The sequence below is a fragment of the Myotis davidii genome, unplaced genomic scaffold (assembly GCF_000327345.1).
Source record: "Myotis davidii unplaced genomic scaffold, ASM32734v1 scaffold274, whole genome shotgun sequence".
In the NCBI taxonomy this organism is placed as follows: Eukaryota; Metazoa; Chordata; class Mammalia; order Chiroptera; family Vespertilionidae; genus Myotis; species Myotis davidii.
In genome coordinates, this window is record NW_006285613.1 from 1,572,463 (window position 1) to 1,594,290 (window position 21,828).

Consider the following 21,828-nt stretch of genomic DNA (forward strand, 5'->3'; position numbering starts at 1 on the left):
CACAGAGAGGAAGGAAGAGGGATAGAGAGTTAGAAACATCAATAAGAGAGAAACATCGATCAGCTGCACACTCCCTACTGGGTCTGTGCCCGCAACCAAGGTACATGCCCTTGACCGGAATCCAACCTGGGACCCTTGAGTCCCCAGTCCGATGCTCTATCCACTGAGCCAAACTGGTTAGGGCCGGGCTTTTCCTTTTTTGAGGACACCTCCCTCTCTGCACACTTGTTTTGAACTTCTTTGTCATCTTTGCTTCTTTTGTCTTTGTTCTCAGGGTATCTTTGGTTTAGGGTATCTTCCTGATCTCACCATCACCTCATTTTTCACCTCAAAAGACAGTCCTTCATGAAGTGTCCAATTTTCCCACAAATACGGCAACATCTATCATTTGGGGCCAACTCTCCTTCAGTTAGCACATCTGGATCAAAAAAGTATTCCATATTTGAGGGGTAGTCCTTTGGAAATCCTTTGACTGGAATACCAAATACTCTTCTACCATTAATAAATGCTTTCAATATAAAATTGGTCATTTTCCTTGATAATCCAGCTGCAAGATTACGATTCAAATCAAAGGGATCTTCAATAACAATGTATTTTGAGGTCCACTGTTTCTTAAAAGTTACAAGCAGACTTTTTCTTCTGATGCTAATAACATGTTTTTTAAAATCAAAGTCATCTATGTAGAAATTCCAGCCATCAACAAATATTTCAGGTTTCTTTTCACCTTTGTATATCTCTTGAAGGACAGGAATGACTGGTGATTTCCTCTGCTGGAGAAAATATAGCACCATAAGTGTGTATGCATATGATGATAAGCTGCCTCTGGATGCATCACCAATATCACATATCTTTGCAAAAACTTTCATGGTATAGCATAAATATTTCACTCTGGGATCAATGGCTGAATAAGCAAATAGAAGCCTTGTGTTATGAAGGGCCAATGTGTTATACAAACAGATGTCCACTTCCAGACCACTTCTCCAATGGTAGGACTTTACAATTGGCACCTTTGCTGTTGTAATAGGCAAGATGTTTCTCAGATCTGAATGTTTTTTGAGGACTCTGGCCAATTCTTCAATAGTTCTTATACAGTCCAACCCCTCAGCAGTTTCAAGTCCATTAATTGTCATACAGACGTCAAGATCACTCTGTTTGAACCCAAATCCATTTTTGGAGGAGCCAAACAAGCTCAATTTAGTTCCTGGAAACTCCTGTCTTATGAAACTTTCTAGGTGTACTTAGACTCGCCTACCTTCTCATCCTCTTCAGATAGGGCACCCTCATCCCCTGATCCGGTATAGGCACTGTCTGCTACTTCTTTAGAATGTTCTGAACATGTAACAGTACTCAGAGGCTTCAGAAGGCTAGATTTTGTAATTTTTTGTGGGAGAGCAAAATATTTATATGTTGTTCTTAAACAATGAAGTATGTATTCAAACACAGGTTGACTGTTTAGGGTTCTTGCCACATTCCTTTCAACAGAGTAGGGATCTTCGATGGCAATGCGCTTTTTGGGCCAATCCTTTGATTCACGAGATATCATTTCTTTGACTCGGATACTTATCACTAAATCAGCCAAATTAAATTCTAAAGCATAGAATCGAAGCAATTCCACCCACAGCTGCCCAACTGGCACTGAAGGCTGGTGTTTTAAATCAAATATTAATGATTCCTGTCCTGTTTTAACAGGTATTTTTTTTAGTGCCTCTTCTTTTGCTGTGTCAGCATCCCCTGTGGCATTATCAGTGTATTCCCAGACCACGACGTCTTTCTGAATATCTTTTAGGTTGAAGTTGCCCAGTTTATTCAACGAGAATCCTTCAATCCATGATCCTAGATAAACAGGCAGAAGGGGTTCTTTCCTCTGCTGAAGAAAGAAAACTGTCATCAGGGCAAACACATACGGTGGCAAACCTCCTTCTTCAGGGCGATCTATACTGCAAAGCTTTGCCCAGTACCTAAATGCAATTACCAAAGGAACCAGTGTTGGTTCTAGTTTTCCAAGGGCAGTTAAGTGATTTGTTGTCAGACAAGCCTGTTCATTTCCTGCACTCACTTTACAACAAAGACCACTTTTCTTTTCTTTGCACGCCACCATTGGCATCCTAGCACGAAAATCTGCATCAACATCAATAAAAGAATCACTGTTCTTTAAACATTCCTGAACAAGTAGGAACACATCTGGCTGAGACATAATGGCTGGAAATTGAATGTCAATGTTTACATCCGAATTTTTGAAACCCAATTGGCTACAGGATGACCCATATAATCTTAGAGAACAATCTGGTAACTTGCGTTGTAACACATTTTCTATGATACGTTTAATTTCTAGTCTCTGTTCCAAGTTCTCATTGAGTAACCCAAACTCCTGTACAACTTTGTCAATGGCAGTACCAATTGCATTTATCTGGGAGGGCGTAGGCGGGGGTAATGTAGTGAGCAACTCTTTCTCCTGCTTCTCCTTAATGTTTTTCTTGTGCCTCTTCTCTTTCATATGCTCATGGGCAGATGCAATGGATTCAATGAAAACATCACAAAGTTTGCAGGTGTACTTTGCTGTAGGGTAGTTTCTCGGTGGCCTTTCCAGCTTGTCAGTGCAGTCCCTTTTCAATGGCTCCTCAGCCTGCTGTAAACCCAGGAGCTCCTTTGCTGAAAGCACAGGCTCGTGGATCACAGGGCCTTCCGAGTCCCCGTCCAGTTCACTTTCCCCATTTCTAGTCCTCCGTGGCTTCCTAGGTCTGGACTTCTGCATCTTGTCTTCATGGCGTCCTGTTTCCACTTCTGACATGGTTTCCAGGCTTGTCGGGTCTTTGTGAGATAGTCGCCTTACAGCTCTACAGCCTCTTCCATCTTGCCACTGATATCCATCCTCACTTTCTTGAAAGGAGTCTTTTCTTGGTCGGTTCAGAACAGGAATTCTAGGTCCTTGTCTGAATTCTCTCCAACTCTCTGAATTACCAGCAAGTTCATCTGATAGCCATCTCTTACTTTGATCTTTGTGGTTGTCATTTACCCAAACAGGTTGACTGTAAATTGGGTTTTTAAATGCATATGGATTGCTGGAAACAGCATATGGTCCTTTTCCAGGAGTATTCACATAGTTCCCTGGTGCTATCTTTTTCTTGGGAAGGCCTTTTCCCATGTTATTGCCATGGCCTTTAGCATAATCATCCATTATTAAATAATCTTGTTGAGGGTGACCCCTTGTTGGGGTCCAGCCCCAGCAGGTCCAGGGGTTCCCCAAGGTGTGGACAGAGTCGGCGAAGAAGGAATGACACGGAGACAGCGTTCAGTTGATCAGCAGCCTAGCCAGGTTCTCTAGCCAGGATCTCCAGCCAAGTTCTGTCTTTTATGGTCTTGTTACATCTGTATTTATACCAGTTGATTTTAATCCTATCAATTTCTATTCCAAAGGTTAGGGCATTTCTTATCTCCATTCCAGGGAGTAAAGATTATGTAGCTTAAGCATGATTGGTCGTAGTTAAAGTGATTAACTACCCGCCTGGCACTTAGTTAAGGGGTTTTATTCCCTCCCTTGCTTCAGGGAAAAATCCCTACCTGGGGAAACAACCTTTCTCGGGGAGGTGACCTTGGTTAAAACACATAGCACCAAGAAGGTGAGCAAACATAGTAAGAACAGTATGCCATATACACCAGGTCCCTTGAAACATATGCTGTGCAGATGTTTCTTCCCTGCAGCAACTGTGTCAAGCAGCAAGGATGGACTGGCTTCTGGCATACCACTATCATTTCCCTTTCACAGATGAGGAAACTGGACTTGACTGCACATCATTTTGAAACACTTAAAAATGAATTCATTACATAAAAGAGAGGACGAAGGGAGAATGACTCCACAGCAGGCTTTTGTTGGGAGGAACTATGAATGTAGGAGCTCTGGGCTTAGGTTCTATTGTTTACTAACTCTGTTGTAACCTTGGCTGAATCACTAACATTTTCCTAAGTCTCAGTTGCCTCATTTGAGAATAGGGATAATGATGTGTGCTCTACCAAGGCATAGCATTCTTGTGACGATTAAGTGAAATGATGTCTTTATGAACTCTTGGATACTAAACAAGTGTGAGCTTATTTTTGCCCTCATTCAAAGAGAAACTTTGCACCAAAGACACATCCCAGCTGGCAATAAGCGAGACTCGTTTATTTATTTATTTTTCTCTCTACAGCTGCCATAATGCTCAGCTCCTATTCAGGTAGTTATGTATAAATGATTTCCTTAGATTTTTTTTTCCTGGCAGGCATAAACAGAGACAAAATCTTTTTATATCATCTGTATGCTTTCCTGAAAGCACCAAATTATGGGCAGGACTAATGGGTTGAGAATGCTGAACGCCAGCTTATTGTGGCTTGCTTATGACATATCACCGTCTGAAAAACCATCACAGAGGGAGGGAAAAAGAAATCTCATAGTTTAAATAATAGTCGCATCTCTGCAATGATGACAGACTGTGACAGTTTATAGGTTTTAGATGACGACTCCTTCACGCTGTGAAAACAGATCAGCCGCCAGTGGGCCTACAATTATTGCCACACACATCTGTGGATTTTAAAAGGGAAATTGAGTGGGCAGCTGTCATTACACGCAGGTGAATTTAGTAGAATGAGCATATCCATCAAGCAGAGGTTAGGTTACTCTCTCTGCTCTGAATGGAGAGGGGAGGTGACAGACGTCTGAAGTTGTACCAGTAATGACTGCCATTTGTATAATACTCCCAAAGATTAGCACAGTTTCTTTATTGAATTCTACCAAATGGCACCTTCACTTTGCGCCCCTCACTCACTGAAATGCAAAGATTGCAGTATTTAAATAAAACGTTTTTTGAATGATATGCCAGTGACCTTCCAAGTACAAATCCAAGGATGTCCTCAGCCTTCATCCAACTGGACCGTTTGACATGCTGAGCCTCCTGCTTCACCTTCTTTCCTTCCGAGGCTTCCCTGCCAGTCGAAGTAGAGAAGAAGGGAGATTGGATACTGGGCAGAGAAAGAGGAAATAAAACCACTTCTATATAATGTTTACCTGGCTTTTATTTCTCAACGATAGCACCTACCAGGCTGTGTGGCAATTTATTGTACTGGCCTATTAAACTGTCTTAGGGGGCTAGGCAGTGCATTCCTCAATGTAGTACACACAATGCCTTATACATAGTAAGTGCTTGATAAATGCTTAGTGAATGAATGAATAATTTTTTAAAATTTGTTTTTATTTAAGTATAGTTGGTATCCAATCTTATATTGGTTATATTAGTTTCATGTGTGCAACATTGTGATTCAACATTTTTATATCTCAAGATGTGATCATCCACTAATTCTTGTAATCAATTGTCACTGTGCAAACTTACCACAATATTGTTAACTATATTCACCTTCCCCTTTTTACCCATCCCTCCACCCTCCCTCTTCTGATAACAATTTCTTTGGTCTCTGTTTATATGATTCTGCTTTTGTTTTGTTTTTAGATTCCACAAATAAGTGAAACCATTTGTCTTTGACTTATTTCACTGAGCATAATACTGTCTAGATCCATCCATGTTGTCACAAAGGGCAAGATTTCATTCTTTTTTTTATTGCTGTGTGTGTGTGGACACACATATCACCATCTGAAAAGCCATCACAGAGAAAAAAAATCATTCAGTTAATCTAAATGATGGTCACATCTTTACAATGATGATAGACTGTGACAGTTTATAGGTTTTAGATGGTGACTCTTTCACTCTGTAAAAACAGATCAGCTGCCAGTGGATACATCCACACCCCCACACCCCCACAGCACTATTTCTTTATCTATTCATCTATCAATGGATGCCTAGGTTGCTACCATATCTTGGCTATTGTAAATAATGCTGCAATGAACATGGGGGAACATATATTTTTCAAATTAGTGTTTTCATTTTCTTTGGATAAATACACAAATTGGAAGTACTGGGTTGTATGGTATATCCATTTTTAGTTTTTGAAGAATCTCCATACTGTTTTCCATAGGGGCTGCTGCAGTTTGCAATCCCAGCAACAGTGTGTAAGAGTTCCCTTTTCTCCACCTCCTCTCCAAGAAATTATTTGTTGATGTTCTGATTGTGTGATGTAGTCCCATGTTTATTCTTTTGTTTCCCTTGCTTGAGGGAACGTATCCAAAAAGATATTATTCAAGTGATGTTGGATAGTTTATTTCCTATGTTTTCTTCTAGGAGTTTTATTGTTTCAGGCCTTACATTTAAGTCTTTAAACCATCTTGAGTTTGTTTTTGAATATGATATAAGAGAGTGGTCCAGAGTGTTTTTTTGCACATACCTGTCCAGTTTTCCCAACTCCATTTGTTGAAGAAACTGTTGCTACGCCAGTATATATTTTTACCTTCCTTGTCATGGGTTAATTGACCATATAAGTGAGAGTTTATTTTTGATATCTCTATTCCATTCCATTGATCTATGTCTGTTTTTGTGCCAGTACCTTATAGTTTTGATTATTATAGCTTTGTAATATAGTTTGAGATCAGAGATCATGATACCTTCAACTTTGTTCTTCTTAAGATTGCTTTGGCTGTACTCAAGATTTTTTGTGATTCCATACAAATTTATGAATTATTTGTTTTGGTCTGAGAAGAATGATATTGATATTTTGATAGTAATTACATTGAATCTGTAAATTGTTTTGGGTATATGATCAACTTAACAATATTAATTAATCCTTCCTACACATGAGCATGGTATACCCTTTCTTTTATTTGTGTTCTTTACAATTTCTTTTTCAATGTCATAATTTACAGAGTAGAGGTCTTTCACCTCCTTGGTTAAGTTTATTCCTAGGTATTTTATTCTTTTTGATACAACTGTAAATAAATATTTGTATCCACATATAATAGCCTAAGAGATGTCCAACAATTTAGAAGAATTTTTATGTTGTATAATGCTCTGTTTTAAAATACACATGTATTCATACATGTTACTGCTATAGTCATTTCACCAGCTTGGTTACAAATACAGCCACATCTCTCTCACCTCTAAAATATTTTGGGATACCAGAGTTTTATTTTAGTTGAAAAATCCACACCTTTCTTGAAAACTATTCCACCTTGATTTGTTATAAAACCTCAGGGGTTTACTTACTCTAAATGGATCTGTGAGTACCTGATTGGTTCAATAGTGGGCCGTGGCTTTAGGAGTCACTGCTTCTGTTTGATTGGTCCATATGCGTTCTTGCCTGCCTTCCAACCCTGATCCTTTATTGAGTTTCTTCTCTGGGTCACATATTGTTCTAGGTCAGGCGTCCTCAAACTATGGCCCGCGGGCCACATTCAAATACAAATATTGTATTTGTTCCTATTTTGTTTTTGGTTTTTTTACTTCAAAATAAGATATGTGCAGTGTGCATAGAAATTTGTTCATAGTTTTTTTTAAAACTATAGTCCGGCCCTCCAATGGTCTGAGGGACAGTGAACTGGCCCCCTGTTTAAAAAGTTTGAGGGCCCCTGTTCTAGGGTTACTATGTCATGTGTCTCTGTTCTCTGCTGTAGTTATAGGCACCAATCTATTGGCTGTTTCAGATACCTACATAGACTACATGAGACTCCATGCTCAGAATTTCAAGGTTACCTCTTTTGCATTTTATTGGACTCAACATAACAGGCTGAGTCTCAAGGCTCTTCGAGGCTCAGCCACACACTTGTGCAGGGACTAACCTTTTCCCCAGACCTTAGGCTCTCACTTTAAGGGAATGAAATTAACCCAGAATTGTCTTACCATTCTGGAGCCCTTGTGGTCCTTTCCTACCTCCAGGCCATTTTCAGGAACATCCCAAATATTCTAATAACATTGAACTTCAAAAAGTGAAAATATGATGCTCACCTTCCTTTCCTCCTAGGAGACTCAGAGACACTTATGCAAAATTGTCTAACCTCTCCACAAATGCTGACTCTGTATTTTAAGGGAGATAGGGAGGGTGAGATGTCTGGTTCCAGAAGGTTCTGTTATGTCTTTCCCCCAGGCAAAAGGAACCTGCTACCCTTATTTTTGTGTAACTAAGTGATGTCAGTCAAGTGACTCTTCTCTGAAAAAGGAAAATTTACTCCAAGGTGTCCTATGTTCATCTGTAGATGCAAGAGTTTTGAAATAAATGCTATTTTACAATTTCTTCTCAACACGTGCGCGCACACACATGCACACAAACACACACATGCACACACACGCACACACACACATGCACAGACTCTTAATGTCCACAGAGAGTGTTAACAATAACCATCTCAGGGGTCAGGGGCAGACCTGTGCTTTCCCTCCATTGTGTGTGATTGGTTGGCACATGGTACATGTTGGCGGATAGCTTGGCGTCTGCCATCTTTAAGTTGTGCTTACGGCCTCCTCTGTGCTGCCATAGATTTCTAAAGCCAGTGCTGCCTCCAGCTCCCATGCTCCAGTTGGTGAAGGGAATAGTAAAGAGGTTTGGATTCCATGGCTCCTACAAAGTCAATTACTTGCAAATCCACAAGTGGTAAATCATGGAGGATGCAAATGACTACAAAAGCCGCTTGCAAGACTGCGCCCACTACTGGACGAGTGAAGAAACCTCATCTTTACAGGCCTGGTACTGTGTACTCTATATGTTATCAGAAGTCCACTGACCTAATTGGAAAACTTCCCTTCCAGTGTCTGGTGTGATAAATTGCTCAGGACCTCAAAATAGATTTGGGCTCCTAGAATACAGCTCTTGGTACTTTGCAGGAGGCACATGAGGCCTATCCGGCTGCCTTTTTGAAGACAGCAACCTGTGTGCTATCTATGCCAAACGTGTAACAATTATGCCAAAAGACACCCAGCCAGCATGCCGTATACTTGGATAAAGTGCTTAAGAATCCACTATGGTGGGAAACATTTCATTCTTTTAAAAAATATTCTCTTCTTCCTGCTATTGGTAGTTCTGAGCATTAGATATTTTTTCCCACGGCGTCAAAAAGTACCTAGTATATGATTGCAAGTGGAAAATGGGGATAGAAATCAGGTATTGGCAGTCTTTCCATTTTCGTTTGTGTGTGAATTTTTAATATAAATGCAGAAACATAAAGCATTAATGCAAGTCAAATGTTTCAGTGAGCAAGTTTCAGCAGTTCAATTTTATAACAATTTAAGCAAACCTTTAAAATTTTTCTGGACAAGACCAGCATTTGGACTCTTTAAAAATAAATTTCTTATTGATGGCAACTAAAACCAAAACAAACTAAAAAGAAACCAATAACCATCTCTGGATAATAAGATTGCAAAAATATGACTTTATTTTTTTCTTATTTACCTCGATAAATACATGTTATTTGAACAATAAAATGTTAAAAGTTAGTAAAATAAAGAGATATAGAGCAAATAAACCCACAATTGTAGAGTGAAAGATATCAACCACATAGGCCAGAACTGGAATGTCTTTGAAAATAAAACATGGCAATCTTAGTCTCCTTTTCACATCAAACTCAGTTTCAGGTGAGTTTATAATATCAAAGCACCTGTACTACTTGCCTACTTTCTGAAACGCAGGTGATGGTGATACACCATATATATATATACAGTTCAGTGACATTTGCTGAGCTATTTTTCATAGAACTCTGAATATAAATCTTAACTATACTCTCCATTTTGGAATTTATTATTTTTCTGATAAAGCATATAGATGGACAAGTGATTTCAAAACTTTTATTGCAGAAAGAGAACAAGTTGTTGCCTCCACTTCTGTTTACATTCCGTTTTATTGCCAATCTAAACTTTTCTAAGGTAGATAGCTCATCCACTGCCATCTTTTCAGGAAGGCTAGCAAAATCTTTCAGGCAATCTCTTTCACATATAATTATTCAGAAATACAATTTTTTAGCTGTTGATTTAATCTCAAAACCTATCCTCCAAACAAAATAATCCTACAGCAGCACTTTACTCTTCAAATGCGAAGTAGAAGAGACTGATGCCCACACGTTTGAGACAGACAACATATGCAGAACGTGCTCTGGGTGGTCAGAATTGGAAACCCCCTACACCAGTTCAATATGGTGAGAGAGCAACTCCCTCCTCTGCCATCAGCTGTGGCAGGGGGGCCTGCAGAAACTCGCACTCCCTGCACAGCTGGGAGGGGATGAGAAAGGTGATTTCATTAGGAAGCAGATTCTGAACTGGAAGAGAGTTGCTTTTACAAATTTCATAATAAAAACGGATTATTGTTTTTTTCACATGCTTATTCTGCAAATGTTCAGCGTTGTTTCTGTCAGCTAGGTTTAATTTCCTAATTTGGCTCCGGTTTGCATGTGCAACGGATTTGAATAAGTTAAAGGGAGGGTGTTAAGGGTTTTTTTTTGGGAGAGGGGCAGTGGGACTGCTCAATCACACGAACTTCATGATCTTCAATGGGCTACTTGCAGTCAGATGTCACGGAACTCAGTGGGCGAGAGATGCTCTGCGTTATTGAATCATGAAATAACCTAACATGTGATTGAGTCATAGAATCAGGGATTGTTTTTGTTGGCTGGGGACCATGGTGGAGGGTGGGGTGCACAAGTTGAACAGTGTCTGGGGGCAGCTTGGGAGTTTTTCTCATAAGCCACACAACAAACCCCCTCTTCCTGACCACTCCCAACTTCCCTTAGTCATGGCAAGGAACAATTCCTTAGGGATGGAAATGTTTATTCAGAAAAAAATTCTTAGAAGATTCTAATAGGATCCACTGGCTGAGAATCATAAATTTTATATTCACATGAAAAACACACACAAAAGAAATCCCAGGGAGGTAAAATAACATCCATGCACTAGAACAGCCGTGGGCAAACTATGGCCCGCGGGCCGGATCCGGCCCGTTTGAAATGAATAAAACTATTGAAATAAAAGACCGTACCCTTTTATGTAATGATGTCTACTTTGAATTTATATTAGTTCACACAAACACTCCATCCATGCTTTTGTTCCGGCCCTCCGGTCCAGTTTAAGAACCCATTGTGGCCCTCGAGTCAAAAAGTTTGCCCACCCCTGCACTAGAACCTACTTTTTAGACCATTTCTCTTTAAAATCCATTTACAGGTAAATATACAATCATGCACACTTAACAATAGGAATATGTTCTGAGCAACGTGTTGTTCGGTGAGTTTGTTGCTGTGCCAGCACCATAGAGTGCACTTATGCAAATCTAGATAGCCTCACACTGTAATGTAGGTGCTAAACTTTTATCCAACTGGCAACAGTAGGTTTGTTTACACCAGCAGCAGCACAAACCAGTGACTAATGTGTTGTGGTACAACAGGTGATAGGAATTTTTCAGTTCCATTAGATTCTTATGGGATCACTGTCATATATGCAGTCCGTTGTTCACCAAAACATTGTGATGGTGTATGACTCTATCTTGGTTTGCAGCCTCAGGAGTTTGCCAGGTGAAATCTGAAACTGGTCCCGTACATGAAGGGCAATGAGACACTGAAGCCAGAGGTAGCCTACTCCTGATTAGCAGGTGACAATTTTAATAAACAAGGGAACTTACTAGGCTTGTGTGGGGTCGTCACTAAGATAAAGATCTCCTGCTTGCTGCCAGAATTTTAAGAGTTTATACAGAAGACTTAATGTGGTACAGACAGTCTCAAAAGCACATTGGGCTCTCAAGGCTGCGTCTTTGAAATGGCTCCTAGTGCAAGAGCAGTGCACAGACCATACAGTCCAAGGACCAGAGAGCCCTGAGAGACTCCAGTTGTCCCACCCAGCCCGTGGGCCAACCAGCAGTCGTGTTCTCTTCATGACCTCCTTTGACATCTATGCTGTAGGTAATCATTCATGATGTCACGATTCTTTCCTGATTTCGGAGGCTGTAGGGCAAGCTGTGTCTCATCCAGATGGAAAGAGGTCTGTCTCACGCTGAATTATTTAGAAGGGACTGTTCATTTGTTTTTTCCTGTCACAGCACCAGCCTTTAGTCTTGATAGTGAGAGCCCACTCAGTCCCTGCATCTTTCTATAAATATCCCCTAGATGGGTTGTTTAAATTAGATTTTTGTGAAGATAGTAAAAATGTATGAACTCAGATTATTGAGTGAGATGTCTCTTCCTCTGTTTTTATTTTCTTTTATTGATGATAAATGCACAAAATATGCACCTCCTATGAATAGTTTATGGTGAGCTTTAATATTAACTTCCAATTCTTTTTTTTACTAAGTCAATACTGGCAATACAGCATGGGAAAACGTAGGTATAGAGTTGTTTGTATGGAAAATAATACAGTAAGTAATACATAATAATGCAAGAGTAAACTGTTTTGTGTACTCACAACTGTAAACCTACTTTTGCCCCGCCCTCTACTCAGCCAGTTCACCTAACAGAATCTCTGGTCTGGCCAGTCTCTTTTCCTTCCTGGCTCCGCGGTGGATGTCCTTCTGTAGCTTCATCACTGTCGATGCTGGATTAGTTGCTTCAGGACTCATAAAACTTGATCTTTGCTCATGCACTTGTTTAAGGCATAATATTTATAGACTAAGTCTAGTTCAAGCATATTGACTTCTGTATGAAATGCTTTGTAAAGGTGGTTTGTACGCTTCACTATAAAGCATTGGAGATATGCTGTATTTCTTTTTAATCTGAGTGTTCAGTATCTGTTCTTTGTCATTTGCAAATTCTCTGCCAAATCTGTGTGTTTAAAATCCGTCAGAAAAGTTTGATCTCTTTGGGTGAAAGAACCAATTCCTGCTTAAAGTCTCAACAGAAAATGAATGACTTATTAGATTAAAAAAGTGACACTTCAGCTATAACACCAGTAAAATATACCCAAGCTTGGAGACGTTCCTAGTTAGACATTTCACATCCAGTACATATTGGTTACATGGCAACGTCTCTCTGAGCCGCATGCCCCAATGCATGTATATTCATGGCTGCTCAGACCCCACACCAGTACTGTCCATAAAAATACAATGCAAGCCATATGTGTTATTTAAAATTTTCTAGTGGCCACATTAAATAAAAGAGACAGGTAAATTAATTTTAATAATATATTTTATTTAATCCAGTATAGCCAAGATATCATTTCAACATGTAATCAGCATAAATATATTAATGAAACACTTTACATTTGCTTTTTCTTACCAGCTCTTTGACATCTGGTGTGGATTTTTACATTTACAGCACATTTCAATTTGGATGCTAAATGCAGAATTTTCATTGGCAATACTTGATCAGCATTCATATTTAATAAAATTTATAGTTGAAATATAGATATATACCCATGTTTTGCCAAACATATATAAAGGTTTGTGAATAACTAAATTGAGTACTAAAAATTAATTGTCCTCTTAAATTCACATTCACATTGATACAATGAATTCATCTTTGTAGGAGTATTAATTTGACTTTGAAGCCAAATATTTTTCAAAACTACATCTGTCTAAGTTAAATAAATTCACTAACTCTTATGTCAATACAGTATTGTTAACATTGAATTTAAAAGAGGATTGCATAAATTGAAAAGCAACTCTGAATTTATCATTATAAACAGTGTTTTTCAAATTTTTCTTGTAGTTTTCAAAGCCAATTTGTATAACACTGTCAATTACAATGGAAATGTTGTGCATATTGATTCATGTGAGGAAAAACTTGTAAATTCTTTATTATATGTTTCATGAAATTTCAATTTTAATATAAATTTTAGTACTTATCTAGTTTAGTCATAAATAAGCTTGTCCTTAGTGCTTCAGATTCAGCTCATTCATATGCAGAGTGATATCTGTGAGAAATCATAAATCACCATTTTGTCTTCAATTATTGAGTATTTGGCAAGTGTTCAGTTTGTTTCAAGACGATCTTCAGTAGAAGTTAACAGTACAATACATTTTTGTAAAGTGTTTCCATGACACAAACAAACAGCATTGACTAAGAATGCAAGATCTTTTAATCTATTTCCTATGAATTTTTTTAACAGTTCAATTAACTAACAATGATTAATCATTTGCACATAATTACTGAATGATTTTAACAACTGTAACTGGGATATTTTTTGTACAGTCTGTTTCAGAAAGCTGAGCACGAATTTATTCAATATGTATCATACAATAAAACAAAGTGCTAAGAAGGAAAATGTCAGTCTCTTGTTTTAAAATTTTAATAAATGCAGAGTTTTGACCTAACCTAGCTGGAGCACCATCTATCATGATAGAAATGAATTTTTTCATATCTAGCTGAGATTCTCCTTTGACAGATATAAAAGATTGAAAAAATATCTATTCTTAGAGTTTAAATTTTAAACTGCAAATTGAGAACATATCTTTATACACTGGAAGTCCTTCAAGACAAAAGGACTCTTGGGGAACTCATAAAGGAACATGGCTTTAAATACCATCCATATGCTGATGACTTCAACAAATATAATATGTTCAGCCCTAACCTCTTTCCTGAATTCTAGTCTTGAATATCCAATGTCTCCTAACATTTCCAAATTCTTGTGTCTCCTGCCAAACTGCCTTTCCCCTAGTCTTCAATAAATGACAACTCAAGACAAAAAAATTGGGAGTTATTTTTGACTTCCCTTTCTCCATCATACCCCATATTCAAATCCACCAGCAAATCCTGTTGACTCTACTTTCTGAATGTATCCTAAAAATGACTGTTTCTCACCAACTCCATTATTACCTCTCTACTCCCATATGATCTCTTGCAAAACCTCCTTGGTAGTCTGCTTGTTTCCATTTGTAACTTTTGTAATCTATTTTAATACACCAGTAAGTCAGATAATTATATGTTTCTCTTCAACAACAACTCTAATGGATTTACATCTCATTAGAATAAAGTCCAAAAGTCTTTCACATGAATATAACTTTGCTCCCATCCACCTCTCCGTCCTTAACTCCTACCATACTCCCATTTGCTCCTTCCCCAGCGGCTTCCTTGCTGTTCTTCAAATGGGCCACGCCGACTCACACTTCTGGGTTTTTGAACTTACTGTTTCCTCTGTCTGGGACACTCTTGCCCCGGCAGCCAGTAACTTGTTCCCTCACTTTATTCATGACTTTGCTCAAAAATCTTCCCTGAATACTCACCTAACATGCTACACTGTGTCCTTTTACCTTGCTCTATATTTCTTTAGAGTACCTTTCACATTATATAGTTATTTGCTTATTGGGTTTTCTGTCTTTCCCCTTAGAATATGAACATCAGGAAAGCAGAGTATTAATTCACTTGTTATTACTTTGTCTCCAATGCTCAGACCAGCATTTAGCACAAAAGATGCTCAACGAACGGTTGTTGAATTTATAAATGATTGACACCTCTGATTGAAATTCCATCAGTAGATTGAAATCTTGGAATGGTTGTTTTCTAGATGTCTCTATTTTCTGAAAATAACTCATTCGTTTGTGGGATGGTGGCTAATTTGCATGAGAAAGAAATTATGCTATGAAAATAAGCAGCTGTTTTTTAGATTTTACGCTGCCAGCATTTTGTGGTTCTTTACAACTATGCAGTGAACATTGGCCAATGTCTCTTACATTTTTGGGGGGATGGCTCAGTTCCTAGAGAGGCCAGATTTTTTTTTTACTGTTTTTGTTTATTCTTTTCAGTTCACCACAAGCTTTATGTTTATCTATAGGAAAACCTCAAATTTCTAGACAGTCTAGGGATGAGCCTTCTTATCCCTGCACTGGTAGACATTTTATAGTCACTACCTTGTGTGTGCAAAAAATATAACTTGTCTATAACATTTTATTCTGGGGCCCTGATCTCCTGCTCTGAAGGTAGCATAAAACTCAACCCAGTAACCTCCAGGGAATTTTGGTCACATTCATTGATTTCTCAGCCACTTCAGACTTAACCCAGTTACAGTCAGGATATTTTATGTTTTGTTCTCCCTTCCCCATGGGCTCAAAGCTACACTCGACAGTGGGAATACAGAGCATAGTGGCAAAGAGGGAAGAGCTGCCTCTTCTCTGCGCTGACTATGTCCTATGCTAGTTCATACCGATTCCTTTGGGCCTTCAGCAAAGACAATATGAGGTGCTTCCTGGAATGCAGGTCCCAGCTGGGCTCCCCTTAACGCTATGGAGCCATCAGTCATCAGACATACAACGTATTCTAGCTGGTCCTCAGTAGGACTCTCCGTGCTGCGCCCTTCTGATGGAGCCGCCTCTTGTTTCAGCTAAAACCTAGGCTTTCTGGTTCAATCTCCTCTCAATAATGTGGTCCCAATTATGGGCTGAACTTCTAAGTTTTATAAAACGGAAGGGGTGTTGTCTCCCATGCCTATAGAAGTCCTCTGATATTTCTCCTCTCCACTACACAGGTAGGGAACTTTTCTCTGAGGTGCCCTATTTCTCTGAACCGGAGAAATACCTGTGGGCCACAGCTCAGCTTCTCTCTCCTCCTGAATCTTTTTATTTAAAGGAAGCCCATTGTCTTTTCCCCCACTCCAGACCTAGTACTTAACTCAAGAGAGCAGAGGTTCAGATATTTCTGACTTTCTCTAAGAATGCTCTCCCCTTCTACCAGTTCAAAGTGTTTTTCTAGCCCCTAGATAGTTGGTGCAAATGATATGGGGAGAAAATTGGTTTTGGCTTGTCAGGGAACATTGTCTGAGACTTGTAAGTGGGCAAAGGGACTACTAGACATTCTTTCAACGAAAAGTGGTTCTCATTTGGCAATGTCTAGAGACATTTCCCACCAGTTTTTATTAAGATACTAGAGGCCCGGTGCATGAATTTGTGTATGGGTGGGGTCCGGCCAGCCCACACCTGATGGAGGTAGGGGGGATGACTGGGGGCAGCGCTGGCCAGGGGGAGGGGCTTCGGGTGGTTCAACTCCTGGTCGAGGGACAATTTGCATATTAGCCTTTTATTATATAGGATAATTGACATACATTGCTGTTTAAAGTGTACAACACAATGACTTGACTTTCATACATTGTTGAACAATTGCCACAATAAGTGTAGTTAACATTCATCATCTCATATACATACAAAAAATAAGTTTATTCTTTCCTTGTGATGAGACCTCCTAAGATCTACCTAGAGGCAATTTTAATTGTCATAACTGGGCAAGGTGTATGTTACTGGCATCTAGTGGGTAGAGGCCAGGGATTCTACTAAATATCTTACAATTAATGAGACAGGCCCTTACAACAAAGAATTATGCAGCCCCAAATATCAGTGGTGCTAACGTTGAGAAATCATGGTCTAAAGGACGCTATGGAGATTATATGATTTATAGGGGTTGTGTTTCTTTGATTGATTTTCCTGTTGACTAGACTGTTTTATATCACTGTAGGGTAGAAAGTTAACTTGTTAAAAACTATTAGTAATGCAAGTGATTCTTGGCCATAGCAAGGCAAATGAATTTTGCCTACTAGAGAGACTTTTGATTTTTCCTTATAGAAAATATGACCCCAAACATTGTATTTTATTGCCCTGTAAGATAATAACCAGTTCTGCATCTATTAGCAAGTTTATTTCAGCATTTTTGATTGCCTTTCACAGAAATGATCAATGAGTTCCACATTATCAAAGGAAGCATGCAAGGAAAAATAAAATCTAACGTTGCTCTTTTCAAAGTCTTTGCTATTTCTGTTGAGAGAATTCTCAAGAGCCTTCAGACCCCTCACCTTTATTGTGTGATGGGAAAGGGAGAAATCAGGCATGCATCCATTATATTATTTTTCTTGTCATTTTAAATTACTAGGTGGCAGTTTTGAAATACTGTACATGGCTGAATATGGCTTGAAGTAAATAACATGTCTGATGCTGGCAGACAGTAGGTTTCTACAAACCTGAGACACAATTTTTAAAGCTCTCTTTTTCTCCACTTCTTTCTTGAGGTTGAGGGTATTTTATACATAAAAATAATAAGCTTTAAGAATATTAGCATATCAAATATATTTAAAAATCCTATCTACATTTAGGGTTTTAGCTTTAGTCATTTATTTTATTTTTTTTTTAATTTTTTTTTTTTTTAGCAGAAATCATCTTTATTCATTCACCCAGAGGGGCTGCCTCAGACAGGGCCCAGGGCCCCACAGCTTGGTCCCTGGAGGTGTGTTTATGGTTCCTGCCTGCGGAGCCTGACAGAGTGGCCCCAGGCCCAGCCCACCCTCTGAGGTGGGTGGTAGTCTAGCTACTCAGTAGATGCCATAGGTGGGTTCATGACTGTCTCTGTACCGGTCCAGGTAGCGAAGGGGCTGCTTGTGGGGGAAGCGCTTCTGCTTGGTGTGGTAAGGGGGTGGCCGCACAAACTCGAACACGGGTTCCCGCATATCCAAAAGCTGGTGGAAGGTGTGGGTGACCGAGTCATCCCAGCGGCACTGGAAGAAGGCCAGGCCAGCTGGAGTCATGGCTTCCTGGTGTTTCTTGTAGAAATCAAAAGTGTGGAAGGTCCGCTGGGCAAGCTGGTAGCTGTAAGATGGGGAGAATGTGAGTGGGGAGGGGACACCAGGGCCCACACCCCCTCTGCCCCATAGGCGATCCTGAGGGGCCCCTTAGGGCCCGCCTAGCACAACCACTGTCTGCCCGTCTCAAGTCCTGAGGGAAGAGAGAGGTGAGGAGACTGAGCAAGGCTGACCACTGCTGGGAAGCTGGCCGGAAGCTGAGGTGGGGGTGCGGGGACGGACGTGGGGGTGCGGGGACGGGTGTGGGGGTGCAGGGACGGGCGTGGGGTATAGATTACCAGGGGGAGGGCCGAGTATCCTCAGAGAAGTCGACTGGCTTCTCCTGCTTGAAGAGCAGGAAGGCGAAGCGGTGGAAGCCAGAGTCCCGGGCAGGGAAGGGGGGCAGGTAGGGACACGTCTCCTGTCCTTCAGCCACCCTGTTGCCTGGGATGTTGGTTCTGGCAGGAGGAAAGGAATCTGTTAACTGCCCCTGGACAGAAGTGGCCGCAGGAGCATCCCCATCCAGTACTTCCTAGAGGCTGAAACAACTCCCGGGGGACACAGACCCTACAGGGACCTCTTCTGTGCCATCAGGTAGGAGCTGGAGCTCTGTGAACCCTTGGGGCTAAGGCAGCCAGGACGAGAGCAAAGGCGAGCAGCCTGTTTGCTATGCGCTGGGGAGCCTGGCAGGGTGGGGTGGGCGGGCAGGGCTGCCACAGCCACTCTGGCTGGAGACCACGACACCTCTGAGTTGCTTCTTTCTCTGTTTTCTGGAACTCTGGGCTTTACAGAGCGTCTGCCCAGCCTGGCACCGGCACGGCCACTGTACCCGCCTCAAGAGGCAGCCCCAGAGGGTCCTGCTGCATCGGTTGGTAACTGCAGTTGAATAAAAATGACAGAAACCAGCCTCCCAGTCACTGGCCTTGGTTATCCAGAAACGCCAAAGCTGCGGTCGCCTGCCTGACTTCTGTCCCCTGGTGTTCAGAGCCAAAAGCCGCCGAGAAAGCCAAAGGCTGGCCACCCTGAGCACGTGCCAGAGGCCTCTCCTGGTCCCTCTCATTGGACTGGCACAGAGCCCCTGGGTAGGTAAGGAATGGGAGGCATCATCCTAGATTCATGGGTGAGATGTGTGCAGGGTGCCCAGGAGGCCTGTGGGAGCAGCCCAGGCCCGCTGCCTGCTTTTCCTCTTACCCGTTTCCAGCCACGGGATCCTAAGGCCCTCACACTCCCAGGAAGCAGAGGGGGGGGGGGGCACCTCCAGGGGAGGGAGGTTAACCCCAAGTCCCATTGTTAATCCGCGATGGAGCCAAGACTGAAATTCAGGTGCAGCTCTTCCCAGGATGCCAGGGCCTCCCGCATGCCTGACCCACAGCCCCACCCCAGGTACTCACACCAGCCAGTGGACATACTCGGCATCCGGCTCTAGCAGGTGTCCATCTGCACATAAACAGAACCACCGACTGAGGCCCATGAAAGGGGCCGGGACCGCGGCTCTCCACCTGGCCCCGCCCCCAGCCCCCAGGGCCCTGGCTCCTGTACCCTAGACACCTACCCAAGTTGGTGAGCAGCAGTGTCCACAGGGAGCCCTCGTCTGCCTCGTAAGTCACCTCTGGGGCCTGGGCAGCCTGATGGGGAGAGAACGAGGGAGCTGTCACCCCCACCAGGGACAGACAAGCTGTTATACACAGAGGTCCTTGGGGAGGGAGACTCACGGCCCTGCAGCGGGATGTGTCTGTGCGCACAGGGCAGGAAGGGGCACCCGCCAGCAGTTACCTCTGTCGGCGTGACCTCATTGCCGTGGTACACAGGCATCACGTCATCCTCACCTACGGCGTAGGCCACGTGCAGGGGGACTCGGGGCACGAAGGTGGCACCGTGGAACAGGTCTCGGTAGAGGCCATAGTACTCCGCCAGGCGCTGCTTGTGGTAGGGCCCGCAGGTCCTCTCCCACTCAGCCCGCACAGCCTCCAGCGCAATGCACACTGTGCGGTGGCGGTCACCATAACCTCTGTAGAAAAGGCTTCTGTTTTATTGGAGGGGGGGCAGAGTTTAAGCACTCCCCTGCCCCGCACGAAGGTGGCACCGTGGAACAGGTCTCGGTAGAGGCCATAGTACTCCGCCAGGCGCTGCTTGTGGTAGGGCCCGCAGGTCCTCTCCCACTCAGCCCGCACAGCCTCCAGCGGAATGCACACTGGGAAGGAATAATGCCGGCTGGGCCCCGGGTGGGGGCAGGGGCACACCGGGGCCCCTCCCTGGGAGGGCTTACCTGTGCGGTGGCGGGCGGCCCGCTCCTCCTCCGCGTTGGCCTTCAGCTCCCGGAGAACCTGTTTCCGCTCCAGCAGCTGTTGGGTCCGACAGACCTTGGGTGGCGGCAGCCCAATGTCAATCTTGCCTTTGGGATCTGGGGAGGAGAGATGGAGGAAGAGGGATGGCTCTTGGCCAAGCCGCCCGTCTCTACCTAGTCCTCGCACTGGCCCAAGATCTGCTGCTAAAGCTTCCCCTTTATTCACAAAACTAAAGCCTACCGTGTAGTCTGCTTCTCAGACCTGAGCAGGGTCCAGCTGCTAAGCAAATTGCATCAGCTTGAGATTGCATTTTCTAATCCCTAAGCCCTTACACTGTAGGTCATGGAAACAGGCACATGGCCTCCCAGTTGTAGCTGGGATCCCCTTCAAGCCTGTCACAGGGGGCTCGGACACACCTGTGTCCTCAGTAGAATGGCTGAAGCTAGAATGAAAGAAGCACTTCTCACACTATAATGAATGAGCCATACAAGTCACCCGGGAAATTTCTTAAAATTCAGATTCTGATTCTGCAGGTCAGAGTGGGAACTGACACACATTTTTTTTCAAATTCTCACCCAAGGACATGATTTTTATTGATTTTAGAGGGAAGAGGAGGGGGAGAGAGAGAGGAACATCCATCGGTTGCATCCTCCTGGGAATCGAACCCCAAACCTGGGCATGTGCCTGACTAGGAGTCGAACCCGTGACCTTTTGGGGAACCTGAGGGGCTCCAGCCAACTGAGCCACACTGGCCAGGCCATGGCAGCGTGCTCCTAAGGAGTTCCTAGGTAATGTCCGAGCTGCTGGCCCCAGAACACGCTCTTGAGTAGCAGGGCCCTAGAGAAGGTTAACCCAACACCTTTCCCACTTAGTCGGGCAATAACAACTGACGAGCTGCCCAAGGGCAGCACCCTGTCCAGGGCTTTCAATGTCACTCAGCGAAGTCCTGTACACTGTGCGGGAGCAGGGACCCCTGACCTTGGGGGCTCACATCTGGGAGGCAGGGCTACACATGGAGCATTTTGGGGGCACAGAGCGGCGCTCTGACTCGCAATGGTGGGGGCGGCGGTTAAGAAAGGATTTAGGAGCAGAAACATCTGCGGTGGAGCTCTAATGGGAGACCAGCAGGTGTAAATCCTGGTTGGACAATACCGCCAACGCGGGATGCAGGCTGCCCCCGCCCCGCACCCACAGCC

The 21,828-nt window shown here is 42.5% G+C and overlaps 2 protein-coding genes across 2 annotated transcripts; both read right to left on the reverse strand.

The window, feature by feature from the left end:
- Nucleotides 1-323: 323 nt before the first annotated feature.
- LOC102759626 (terminal uridylyltransferase 7) lies at nt 324-6,309 on the reverse strand. Its single transcript, XM_015559209.1, has 3 exons — nt 6,304-6,309; nt 1,253-1,945; nt 324-1,148 (listed from the first exon to the last, which is right to left on the reverse strand). Exons 2-3 carry the CDS (start codon nt 1,886-1,888, stop codon nt 324-326), a joined length of 1,461 nt encoding a protein of 486 aa, XP_015414695.1. The 5' UTR covers nt 1,889-1,945; nt 6,304-6,309.
- An 11,614-nt stretch (nt 6,310-17,923) lies between these two features.
- Nucleotides 17,924-20,957, reverse strand: MRPL38 (mitochondrial ribosomal protein L38). The gene is made up of 7 exons (XM_015559229.1): nt 20,873-20,957; nt 20,614-20,748; nt 20,121-20,329; nt 19,900-19,972; nt 19,739-19,784; nt 18,647-18,805; nt 17,924-18,375 (listed from the first exon to the last, which is right to left on the reverse strand). The coding sequence occupies exons 1-7, from the start codon at nt 20,940-20,942 to the stop codon at nt 18,102-18,104; spliced, it is 966 nt and encodes a 321-aa protein (XP_015414715.1). The 5' UTR covers nt 20,943-20,957; the 3' UTR covers nt 17,924-18,101.
- Between the last annotated feature and the right edge of the window lie 871 nt (nt 20,958-21,828).

Bases quoted from the DNA above. Each gene is read 5' to 3' on its own strand.
- LOC102759626 (XM_015559209.1), bottom strand. From the start codon at position 1,888: ATGACAGTTTTCTTTCTTCAGCAGAGGAAAGAACCCCTTCTGCCTGTT. The intron at 1,149-1,252 runs GTAGGCGAGTCT...GGGTTCAAACAG, and splicing joins TATCTGAAGAGGATGAGAAG to AGTGATCTTGACGTCTGTAT.
- MRPL38 (XM_015559229.1), bottom strand. From the start codon at position 20,942: ATGCAATCTCAAGCTGATGCAATTTGCTTAGCAGCTGGACCCTGCTCA. The intron at 20,330-20,613 runs GTAAGCCCTCCC...GCCACCGCACAG, and splicing joins GGCCGCCCGCCACCGCACAG to TGTGCATTGCGCTGGAGGCT. The intron at 18,376-18,646 runs GTAATCTATACC...CCCATCTTACAG, and splicing joins GATACTCGGCCCTCCCCCTG to CTACCAGCTTGCCCAGCGGA.